The sequence below is a fragment of the Etheostoma spectabile genome, chromosome 13, assembly GCF_008692095.1.
Source record: "Etheostoma spectabile isolate EspeVRDwgs_2016 chromosome 13, UIUC_Espe_1.0, whole genome shotgun sequence".
Taxonomy (NCBI): domain Eukaryota; kingdom Metazoa; phylum Chordata; class Actinopteri; order Perciformes; family Percidae; genus Etheostoma; species Etheostoma spectabile.
In genome coordinates this window covers 26,131,937-26,145,001 of record NC_045745.1, presented here as the reverse complement: position 1 = coordinate 26,145,001, position 13,065 = coordinate 26,131,937, and the positions used below count along the sequence as shown (strand labels likewise).

Below are 13,065 nucleotides of genomic sequence, written 5' to 3'. Positions count from 1 at the left end.
AATGGGCCATTAGAGGTGGATTACTGTGGCAGGTGAGGTACAGTGGAGGAGCCTACATTCCTCCTTAAGCTTGGTCATGTTGTAACAGCACCCAGCACTGAGGAGGCGGCAGTGGGCAGGGGTCCTAAAGAAATTCTGCAACCCTGCTGGTGCTGAGCTGCTAATAACAAGGCTACTGAACAAGAACACAAGACAAACACAGACATCAGCATCTGGCATGTTTGCTCATAATAGCAAGCAAACACAAACTTGTCATCAATTGTGGCTACAGTGGATAAGGGCAAAACTGGTGCAGCTGTTTTCTTCAACAATGACATTTGTGGATTGTCTCGTTAGTGTATGCGAGTATATGCCAACTGTAATGTTCCGTGTACATTCACGTCTAAATGGTTTATTAGTTTTTACTGTGACCTGTAAGAATGCTCAGCAACAGAAAGCTTAATTGTTTTAAACAGAGTACCCTGATGGCTGAAGGTGAAAAAGAAACCAATACTAGGCCTCCTGTACGTTGTCAGATGTTTTATGTCATGCCAAATACCTGCAGAGCCTTCCCACATTGTTACACAATAAAAAAGACAAGAGAGAAGAGTGGAAAAAACATGAGCTTCAAAAAGAAGCCAAGCAATTACTTAATCTTACTAAGTCTTAATATTAGCTTTTTTTGACAAAAACTTCCCACAATAACGACTTTCCACACAAGCCTTGAAACATTTTGAAAGTAATAGTTTGCCCACAAGAAAAATGCAACCTGATTCCAGCCATTCGTTGCTGCCCTAGATATTGTATGAACCCCTAGCAAGTATACAGTTTTTTCTACAATGATAACATGTTCAAATGTTGGACTCTACCACTAAATCATTAGACAGTATGACATTTAAAAAACATTTAAGACCTATTGCAACATACATTTATAAAAAATATTGTCAATAATAAAATAAGGTCAATATCAGAGTCCGGAAACTTCATTAAACGTGCACACACCATAGCTAAAGAATAAAATCCGTTTGCGCAGCCTTGCACTCGGCTGCAACTTAAGTTGCATGTTGGTCTCATTTGTAGTTGTAATGCAGCGAATTCATATTTAGAGTAGGGAGAGAAAGAACTACAACACCATGGAATAAATAAAAAATAAAACATTGTAAAGCGCTACGTTTAGACATTTAGACTTGTTTAATAATTTTAAAGACCTCAAACACAATTTTACAGCAAATCTAATACGTTTTAAGGCCTAACATTTTTATTTTGAAATTTTAGATTTTTTTTAAGACCCCGCGGAAATCCTGGAAAAAGCATCCTTGGACTAAAAATAAATATATTCTTATTTGAATTTCACAGAAGCACGCATTCAAAACCGTTTTAAAACTCCTGACAATCCTGGAGCTCTCTACCTGTCTTTCTTGAGCCTGTTTTTGTACAATATAGAAAAACAAGCTGATTTTCTGTGGCATGTTTTTTGCCATTGTTTACTAATGGCCGATCAGAACTAGTGGTTAAAGAAATCATTGAGCGTTTCAAAAGCATATTTGGGCATGTCCAGCCACTTTGAACATGTTTGTTTCTGGTAGTAAGCTTTAAGTAAATGTCAAGGCGGGGGAGTAGAGTGGGGCCCAGTGCCCTCTTTACTGTTGAAGGTACTAGGGTTTAGCTTGCTGCTGCGTTCCTATTTCTCTCCCAAACAAACTTTGGCAGTTGATAACGATGATTAGCTGCAGGTAATCTGAGCAAATATGCCGCCAGACGTAATCCTGTCTGTGTGGCTCATAGAGGCTAAGATTATTGTTGGTGATACAATTGAGACAGACTCAACACTAACAATACATTGCTGGGCAAACACTTACGCACTAGCCTGATGTCGTCATACTGAGATTCTGAGTTTGATATGTGGTATCTATGATATCTGATAAATATGGGGCATGTTTCAACCAGAAAATGCCTCTGCACTCAATTGGACAGACCTACAACCAATCAGAGCAACAACGTATGCACCTTATGTTGAGCGACGCATGACAACATGACTCAACTGCTAGCTACCGCTGATGTTAGCTACTAGCTGATAGCCCCAGCCGTTTGGAAAATGCTAAGGACGTTACAGGCTTTACAGTATACATACAGCCCTTGGATGTATCATAAGATAATAACATGGATGTATTAATATAACACATGGTGAATTACAACCATTAGCTATTTCAATTATTACAGGTATAGGACCTTGGGAGAACAATTATATGAGCATGCATAGTGCAGGGCGACATGGCGGGCGCAGTCCCGCAAGTCTGCTCGCGTTCATCATTACGTTACTGTTGATCATCTGTCCATAATCGTATAGAGCCCGCCCAGACAATTTGATTGGTCCTAGCAGCTCTTGTTTGAGCATAGTTGCTCCACAACCAATCAAGTCCAGACCAAACTTCCTGACCTCAAATGTCGTGGGCGGGGCTAAGTTTGGCTGGCATCCAGGCTACTTACGCACATCTATAAAAAAGGAAAAACTGCAAATGAAACCGTTTCACGTTTTGAAAAAGAATCACTACACAGATTTATTAGAAATAGAAACAGTCAGATACTTCCTTCTGATTCTCCCTATTGAAGGTTTCCTACTAGGGATGCTAATTTAGATTTTTTTTGTCCTGACTGATGGACGACCCTGGTTATCCGATCATTAACTGTTAATCAACAAGCAGGCAGCAGACTCCCAGTTCACCCGCCCAGGATGCTTGGACTTGTACTGGTCACGGAGCCACGATTTTCCACGCAGTGTCATGGACACATGTCGCCACTTTCCTGGAATTGCTTGGAAAATAGCTTTCAACAGTTAGCACTTCAAACAATAACAACACACAATACTACTGTACAATTATTTCCTGACTCCCAAACATATAAGAATCTTTCTGAAGACTTAAAAAAATGAAAAAGTTCTGGACTCAGCACAGACTAATAATCCTTAAGTGCTGCCAACAATTTCACCTTGTTTATGTCTTGCCCAGGTCATGCTTTCCTCCCTAGCCATGCCTGGTTTCTAGCTGGGTTGAAATGCCCTTGACTTCTTAAACTCTTGACATCCGGTTTCTCACCCACACAGAGCTTGTGTAATGAGTGCCTCTGGTCGCCCTGTCCACAGAAAGAATGAGCAAACTGCTTCCATCAATCGGCCTGCTTTAATCTTCTTTAATTACCTTCTCATGGACATTCCCACAGGCAAGATTATTGTATGGTGCCAAAGGCTGCAGAGAGAGGCGCTCATCACTGGGAATCTGACTTTTCTCTCGTTTTCAGCTCTGCTTTATGTGACTAGAACAAAAACCTATGTATGCAGGCATGTCTACAGTATGTACAGTATGTACTCATGGACTTTGTAATTTGGCACTTTATATCTGCCAAGTTTGACATACAGTATGTTTAGAAATTATTAACTTAATGTTAAACTATGGCTTAAGAATCCATTTCTCAACCGTCACCTTCCAACTATTTTGCTGTCTGAGATTACATAGTAGACCCAAGGCACTTATTAGAGAACGACCTCACAGCCTGAATTTTAGTCTGTTATTTGTCTTCATGAAGTATTTATCACATACAGTAGTAAGAAAAAACCCTCAGAAAGTTAAATGTTTTGTGGTAAGTTGTTACCATTCTGTTTTGACACCCGTGGGTGATTTGAACTAAGGGTCAACTATGGCTGTGTGTACTGCTAAACGGATGCCATGAACAAAGCAAACAATGAGGACAAACCACCTTAGAGTAGTTGTAGGAGGAGTTGGTATTTGTAAATAATTTTCAGCAACAGGGGGAAAAGTCATACACGATGTACGCAGTACTTAAAGAGTTCTAGAGAGCAACCATCATGTTTATCCTTGTGTATAATTTCAAATAAAAGGTTACAATATCTACTACAAAATTAAAGTCACCAGTTATACGAAAACATTAGTACTTAGTCTGCAACAACATGGAGAAAAAAAAAGTCTAAGCAAATATTTCATTCCTACTTGACATGATTCTGTAGGAAATTGAAAAACTACACTTGTGTTACCCACAGATGTTTAAGTAAGCATCCCTGCATATCATCAGACCAATTATTTATGATAATAAAAAAGCCAATCTGTGAACACAGGCAATTGTTTTAGCATGTGTGTGCAAAACAAAGTGAGAAAAATGGAACTTACAGGCACATGCTTTGACATTTCTTGACAAGCGGAACTGCCCTTCCTTTGTTTAAGACTTTGAAAGTAGGGCTGTGGTAAAGCTGCCGCCTTGCCACATGTGGCATGAGTTATTTTTACACTTTTAACAGTTTGCGGTCACAAATATAGAAAGACAATGTGTTTTGTCTAATTCTAACAGGTTTATTCTTACAATGACAAAAACGGACAGGGTGAATAAAATAGAGGCCTCTCACAGTTTTGTCCCCTTTCCCTTTCTGAAGGGAGTGAAGGCACTGCACATGCCCTTCAGGTCATGCCCCTCTGTGCCATCTGCAGGTGGGGGTGATAATGGGGAAGATTGGGGAGGAGGGGACCGGCCAAGGCCAATCCCAGGAGAAAAGAGACAGAAACAGGCACCTCCCAGCCACAACATCTGGACACAAAAAGGGTGTAAAATGTCAACAAGACAATAATTATCCTAAAGCCTCCAAAACAGCACTGTTACCCTTCCAAGTAGGAAACGGTAATTATTGGTAAAACTGTACAAACAAAAAGAAATTCTGTATGTGTATGTTTAACCCTCACCAAGGTAATGTGACTCTGAGTTACAGCTGGAGGCCACTAGGGTCAGAGCTTTCACTAGGAGTGTTAGAAATATTAAGTTACAACATTCAATTCATAGTGCGCCACTAGACTTGAAACTCGACCCAAAACTTGACATTGATCTCTTTCAATATCAATTCAGATTATTAAATAAAGTATAAGAATGCTTCTGATCTAGACAGCTAAGCATTCACTAAAAGAGAACAAACTAGCCCTGGTCACTTTTTGTTGCGATTTGAAGTTACAGACCAAAACGTCAGACCCAAATTACCTGAGCAAAAAAGGACTGTAGAGGTAGAATAGACAGGACACATCTAGAAATCAGTCAAATCAGTAAAAAAAAAAAAAACATAAGAGCAGCAGATTTTGATTGGACATAGCTTTTTTCTGTGTTTGCAAGTGTGTTTTAAACTTCTAGCAGTGTCTATTTGCACTGCTAATGCCTGCTGAGCGACAGTCCAAACTAAAGTCCAGAGCAGTTGACTAAGAGGGTGCAGGTAGCCAGAGCAGTGATCCTGTAGTCTAACGTAACAGACCGTAATAAAGTTTTAGGCAATGTGAACTATTACAAGGAATATTTCTATTTGCATTTTACACACATGAGGTGTACGATTGCATAATAGAATGTGCATAGTGTGATTTGGGTTACTAGAAAATGTTTTCTCCTAATTAGTCATGAATGATTTTATGGGTTAATGTTTAATGTGAGGGTGGGTGAAAAAACCAAAAGCTATTAAAAAACAGCGACTGCCCCTCCATCTGTCAATAAAGATTGTTCTATGGCACAAAGATTAAGATTTTTCCTCTCACTTCAATTTAAACATGTAGCCCAGTGTTCTATTAAACCTGTCTACCTTGGGCATAGTTATTTAGTTACCTATCATTCACCACTGAGTGAGGTCATACCAGATGTGTTCAGTGCTTTTGACTGGCATAGGTCCTGAAAATCGACCTTTACCAATTCCAGCAAGTAAAAATGACTAAGGTTTGATTTCTTCAAATATTTCTCCACAAGTCCCTCGGTAAGATGTTAAAATCTTCACATGGAAATCAACTGTATGGTTTGAGATCAAATTTTAGTCCAAAAATAAAAAGGTGGGGCCCACTGGATTTGCACAAACCGTATGTAAGAAGGTAAAAAAATAAATAACGTATGGCTTGCATGAATACAAAACGATTTTCTGGATGCTTCCATTTGTGCAAAGTGGATACCAAACTATGTATCTGTGCATCTTCTATTTCATCAGGAGTTACACAAAGAATGAGCCTCAAGGGTAGTCAAACTGGAAATACAAGTGGGTGTTGTGTGTCTGAGTATGTGTGTGAGTATATTAACAGCAACTCTATCCAGAACATAACCCTTCATAGAGATAACCAACAAAGAACATAACATGTATCACACCTCTGTCATCTTAATTCCCCTATACATGTATATTCATAAATAGAGTTCCGGTTTAAATGAACCTCATTTCACAATGTTTTTGTATTGTAGGGAAGTGGGAATAAATCTTGTCAGCGTAAATCTGGTGACTGATCACTGAACCCTCAAAATTACACAATGAGTTAAAAGTGTTCTTGCCTGACAAACTGATAAAAGTTGTACCCTTAGCTTCTTTGTGCGTGAGGTTGCACAGCTAAATGTGACAATGTTGTAAATCTTGTTTATGCATCAGAGTACAACATACCCTCTCTTTTGTGGGTCTTATCTCTAGTCAAGAGCATTGATGCGGTCAGTGTGGAGGTATAAAAATTTTTTTATTCAGTCATTATTTTACAGACATACACTTTTTAACGGACCAATCTCGTCATCAGTGGCAATGAAGATATTGCTTAATATTGGAGGTGAAATACTGTTGGTCTACTACAGGAATGTCTAACATGCAAAAGTAGACATGCTCCTCAAGTAAATTCTAAACACAGCTCTCCATTCCAGACAGCAACCAGGGAGGGACCGGAAACTAGCAAAACAATATGCTCTTCATGCACACCACTGACTCAATGCTAGTTTCATACACTATAGGCTGTAGTCAGCTAGTGCAAATACTTTATCTTGTGGCCTGTGACTAAGGCGTCAAAAGCACAGGAACAGGCCACATGGTAATACAAGAATTCTAACAGGAACACATGGTGATAAAACAAAAACCTTCACACAGCAAAAGGAGAGTTTAACATTACTTCCATTTTAACATAAGAATATACAGATGTGAGTTCCAAAACTGAGACGAGTTACAGATTCTCTTAAAATGAATCACCTAAGTTTTAGACTAAGTTTTGTACTTTAGTTCCCACATCATTTTCTAACTTCTATGTCACAACCACTGGCCTCTGTGATTTCTGTTTGCAGGACCTGGCAGGCTTTAGCCAGAGACAGAGCCGCACATTGTAATAAGATAAGAAAGAAAGGACAGGTGGCCCAGTGGTCAGGTGCCAGACTGCCTGCTTTAGAGCTAAGATGAAGTCTACTGTGTCTAGTATGGCTCTCTTAGATTCTCTCCTCATTAAGCATTAAAATAGTACAACGTTGAGGAGCCTCAACTCTCATAGTTAATCACTTTTGACAGAAAAATGCTAAGCTATTGCTAAGGACTCATTTACAACCCCGAGCACCTGCTGTAGGTGTCCAATTCAACTCAATATTTCATCAAACAACAGGATATGTGTTAAATGGTAACAAGTTTCACTCCAACGTTTTACATTAACAACTGTTTCCATAAGCCACACATCAAAGAATTTGAGCCTTTAACCTGGGACATCAATAAAATTAAATTGTATTAGCCTAGCTAACCAAAACAAACGATTGGATAAAAGATAGATTACAAATTCCTAAACAGAATTTTCCTTTCAACTATATCGACAGGTCAGTATAACTCTTACCTTGCAGCTGTTTAAATCTTCCCTCCAGAATGTTAGAGTATTGCACCTGATTAACAAATGCTGCTGGGGACAAGCAGGGCTCTCTGTCCCTGCGGCCCAACTCCATGGCCTTTGTTTTTGGATCTCTCTCCTAAATATTCCTTTCAGATACAGAGTGAATGGGACTTCTCCTGCATAGCACAGCGCAGGCAACCTTTCCCACTAAAACTGTATCAAATCCTTTAGAGGGTTCTCCGGAAGATAAAAGTTTTGTATATCCAAAATGTCTCGGTTTGTCCTCTTTTAGATTCCCTCAATGCTGTGCCTCAGTAAAGCACAACACACGCTTAAAAATGTTGCCGCCTGTTTTTTTCTTCTTCCACTGTATGTCCCACCTTGTTCAATTAAAATACAGCAGTGCAACGGTGAAGGGTTTTTCAAAGAATCATTTCAAACAAAACTCAAGAACAAAATGTTCTCTTGTTTCACCTCCTCTTGTTAAGAATTTCACCACACTTGTGGCCTCTGTGCAAAGTAAAAACTTTTGGTAGCACTCCCTTGTGGTTCACAGCTGGCTATTCCTTCCCTCTAAACTCTGAACACGCATTTTCTGGGGCAGAGCACAGCAGAGCAGGCTAACTGGCTGCAGTCAGATAGCTGTGTAAACAAAGCCTGCTGTGCCGTCTGAAAATCATGTCATTTGCATAAGGTGTGTTTGAGGGAGGAGCACAAAGAAAGAACACGGTAGAAAGATGAGGGCAGGGAGGAGGTGTAGAAGAGGTGGACTAAACCATTAGAGTTCCTGCTCAGCTTTGCTTGAATCGGATTAGTCAACTCCACCCTAATTCCAGGGAGCAATGGGGTGTGGCCTGCCAAGAAGGTCCATCACCTTCTTATCCTGTTGTCATGCTGCATAGTTCTTATTTCTTTTACTCTCTAAGACAAGAATTGTTCTCCCTTTTTCTTTTACGGGGTTGGCAGTATGCTAAAGCGGTAAGACAGGAAGGAAGTTGTCGAGAATGTCTCAGCAACACAACAAGCTCTTTCCTGTCTGAACAAGATTTGAAATTATGAACTTGTGCATTTGTTTGACAGGCAGATGGTTAGACAGGCATGGGGGTGGAAGTCAGTAATTACCCATCTAAAACAATTATAGAACTACACTGCATTCATGCATTTTATTGTTTACTAGTTCAAGGACAAGTATAAAAATGATGTATGGCACTTGTTATATATATTTAGTATTAATGATTGTTTTTCCACAGTCAATTAAGTGATTGTTTGCATGCAAACAATGAAGGAAAATGGACTTGTATTTTAAATTGTAATGAGATTTGAAAGTTACAAAACAATTATTTGCTTCCATTGCTAAACAAAGGAACATCCTTTTTAACCATAATTACAGCCTTTCACCGCATATTTCAGATTCTCAAGAAGTTTATGTACAATTGAATTCCGTGGCTGTGCTCCATAATGCAACGGCAATGATAAAGCAGTATTTATTTAAATCTGTGTAATACATACCAAGAATACTGTCAGCATACACTATGCATTAAGTATTTATAAGTATATATATTTTGAAAGTTAAATAACCTAATAAATAGAAGGTTAACTTTTTGGTGCAGTTGATAATTAACACTCTAAAAAGTGCAACCCTAAATGTTGCACTAAATGCCTGTGGGTGTGCAAAAATTACACAAGAATGTAAACACAGTGAGGACTAAGGTCACAACCTTTCTCATTAGACGATGGCTTTTGGTCTGGTCAGGGTGCAGTGGTAAAAAGGCCTGGTTGTTTTTTTTGTTTTTTTTAATCTGAGCTTGTCCTGATGAGCGGGGAGCATCTGTATGGTCTCATTAGAGGACCAAATGCTCCGGGCCTTCTGCGACTGGCTGTTTATGGAAGGGGACTGGACTAATGAGATCCAAAGAGAACACACTTCCTTCTGAGGAACAGATGCTATGCAGTGGTCACATGCACTGAGAAATGAAGAGCAGAGACCTGGTAAACTGGTAATGGTCATTTAAGATCCCATTGGGCATATATCAAACATCACAATCCCATTTACCATGAGAGGCAGATGTGATGGCAGGTTTGTGTGTCTGGCATATGTCTCTTAACATATTTTGTTAGCCCGGTTGCCTCCCTATAAAACCAGTCTTTTAAAAATAAACCCAGTGATACTAGGATTTACATTTACTTTCTGAATCTTGTGAAATATAAAAACAAACAGTGAGAAAGTCTGCCAAAGCGTCGTGTGGGGAAATCTCCTGCATTGAGCAAACTGGAATGAGCAATAGTTAATAATGGCTGGTGTGGTGAACGAATACAGATGAGAAAGACAAAAAGACAGAAGCTGCGGGGGAGAAAGCACAACCAGAGGGAGAAAGGAGAGATCTATTGCTGAGCAGGTAAATTTTACGCATCCTACAGCACAACCACTTCCAGGGACCCGGGGGGCAAAAGTCTGGACCTTACTCCAAAACACTGGAAGTAAATATCTGAACTGAAGGGTAATACCTCTGAAGTAAACATGTTTGATTTCTCATGAGAATCCCACAATCACCCAAGTCTTATTAGTCCCAATATTTCCCAAAAGTGAGACAGGGAATTGATATGATAGTCTATTTGTCATGTTTTTCTTAGTTTTTATATATATATATATATATATATATATATATATATATATATATATATATATATATATATATATATATATATATATAAACACACACACACACACACACAAAAGTTTGGGTTCACTTACAAATTCCATTTCACTCTATTATAGCAGACAGCAGCTGATCTGAGTGGGTGGGTGATCTTTAATGCAATATCTACATTGCCCACTATCAGCAACCATTTATCCAATGTTCCAAAGGCACATTCTGTTTACTAATCTGATATCATTTAAAAAACTAACTAAGAAACATTGGACAACCCTTGTGCAATTTTGTAAGCACATAGTGTAATCTAAAAACTGCTGCCCTGGTTAAAAAACAAGGCAACTGATCTCAGCTGGATTCTGTCTATAATGGAGTGCAATGGAAATTTCTAAGTGACCCCAACTTTTGCCCGGTAGTGCTGTATGTGTGTGTGTGTATATATATATATATATATATATATATATATATATATATATATATATATATATATAATATGGTCTATATGGTCAGATTTAACTGATTTGCTATGCCTATGATAATGATTTAGATACATTTTTTTAATTCCAGTAACATAATGTTTATAAAAAAGGCATACAAATTATTTTTAAAGTACAAAAGCTTTGTTCTTTCCTACTGTGGAAGTTTCCATAAGTAAAGACATGTAACTAACAAGAGTGTGAAAGTGGGTGCTGCATAAAATAGGCAAATTTGCACCGCTTGCCTTGCTATCCACAAAGATATACGACAGTAGATTAGTGGTCATTTATGCAAAATTACAATTATTTTAACAGAGGGAAAGCTCTCTATTGTGAAACAAGTGGCAGCTGCTGCTGTCACACCAGAAGTAAAATGCATCCAACAGACTGAAAGGGTTTAAGGTGTGAACACCCAGGTAATTGGGCAATCATACTACAAAGAGAAACGCAGAGGTGGTGGAATTGAGAGGGACTTTGAGAAAAAGAAGTGTAAGTAAGCAGCAGCTCACAGAATGTTGAAGGTCTTGACATTTGTTGTAAGTTGTAAAAGGTGGGCAGGAGCTATGCCTAGGAAAAATAGCTGTTACAGCATGTCAAGAATGTGCACTCAAGCCCACATGTCAAACAGAGATGGTATCACCCCCACCCACACACAACACACAACACACACACACACACACACACACACCCACACACACCACACACAACCACACACACACACACACACCACACACACCACACCACACCCACACACACACACACACACCACACACACACACCACACACACACCAAAAACACACCACACACACACACCACACACGCACGCACCACGCTTTCCATATTATACGGCAGCAGTACAGTAATCTTTATACAGTACAATGCTACACAAACAGGCAACACCCAAAGGTGTTTCCTGTTGGCATAAGGAAATCGGTTGTATTTGTAAGTAATAAGTTTATCTTTCAACCTTGATTTGACTACAACGTTGCTCAAAGATCACCAGAGGGGGGGAGGGGGGGGGGGCCTGCTGGCTTTGTGTGTGTCTGCCTGCCTGTTGCTCCCCTGTGGTTCTCCAGATACTGCAACTTGTTTTGACTATATCAAAATAGATGTTATCTGTAAAATGTGTAACTAGGAAGGTAGGGTAGACAGACAGACAGACAGAGACACACCCACACACACACACACACACACACACACACACACACACACACACCCCCCCCACACACACTCACCTGGGTCACATTAGTTGGAGCCTATAACAGAACAGGCTGGCTAATAGACATGCACTTGCACAGCTCGGAAAGATGTCACGACTCAGGGGTAGGTGAGTAAGGTGGGGAATAAAGTTTCGTTCACAACATATAAAATCTGGACGTAGTCTCTGTAACGTCACCCTTAGGTGCCAAAATAAAGCTTAAAGTGGGCAGTCAACCTCTTGGCAGTGCCTGATATTGGCTTCTCCAAAAATAAGCAAAGAGGTGGCGCGTGGATATAGCTGTGGCGGGCTGAATGAAGCCCACATTCTAGGCACGCCCTTAATTATGCCGGACTTTTAAAGAACGGGTGAGTTATAAAAACAGAAACCCCCATTTTAACATTGAGTTCAATAAGGATTGACTCCCTTTTAGAACCAGCCTCATGTGGCCATTCAAATTAAAGTTTTTAGAACTTCCACATTGGCTTCATTTTTTAGCACCGTGCCACTTGGTTCTGACCAACATTGTATCAAGAAATGCAGCCTCCTCATTCAATTCATCAAGGCTCCTGTCTGGGCATAGCATGAAACCTGATGCAGAGAGCTCCGGCACAAAAACCCCACAAAAAAACACATTGTCATCCTGAAACCCTGGACACTCTTGGTTAGGGCTGCACGATTATGGCCAAAATGATAATCACGATTGTTTTGATCAAAATATTGATCGCGATTATTCTCACGATTATTTGTTGATTTGAACCAAAACAAATTTTATCGTCACATAGGCTATTTATAACTGCAAGAGGGAGTGTGATGGACGCTACTCACAGAGAGACGGCTGACTCGTTATGAACGGGTCCAGCACGGGTCGAATGGCGGATACACGTTGTGTGTATGAAATGTCTGTATCATCACTGCGCTGCATTTTTATGAACTATGATTGGCCCAGGTCCCAGCAGCTCCGTCTCCACGCTGTTACTCTACCAACGAAGTTATTCAATAACTTCTTTTGTGTTCTTCGCCGTGGCGGCCGCGATAGCAGAGTTACCAGCGCAAACACTGGTACAAATACAGGTTTGGCTCTCATTCTTAACAATATCCAACTGTGTTAATAACAATTAAAACTGTAGAC

General features: G+C 39.7%; 1 protein-coding gene across 5 annotated transcripts in view; it reads right to left on the bottom strand.

The window, feature by feature from the left end:
- Nucleotides 1-13,065, bottom strand: part of sptbn2 (spectrin, beta, non-erythrocytic 2) — a 52,130-nt gene that overhangs the window by 23,331 nt on the left and 15,734 nt on the right. The window contains exon 1 of one of the 5 annotated variants that reach the window (XM_032532756.1): nucleotides 7,614-8,289. The exons of 3 other annotated variants lie outside the window; for them this stretch is intronic. In XM_032532756.1, coding sequence (XP_032388647.1) covers nucleotides 7,614-7,719 — 106 coding nt within the window. In that variant the 5' untranslated portion in view covers nucleotides 7,720-8,289. Of the gene's footprint in view, nucleotides 1-7,613; nucleotides 8,290-13,065 lie in introns of those variants that run through there. One more of the 5 variants, XM_032532758.1, reaches the window with a different exon arrangement.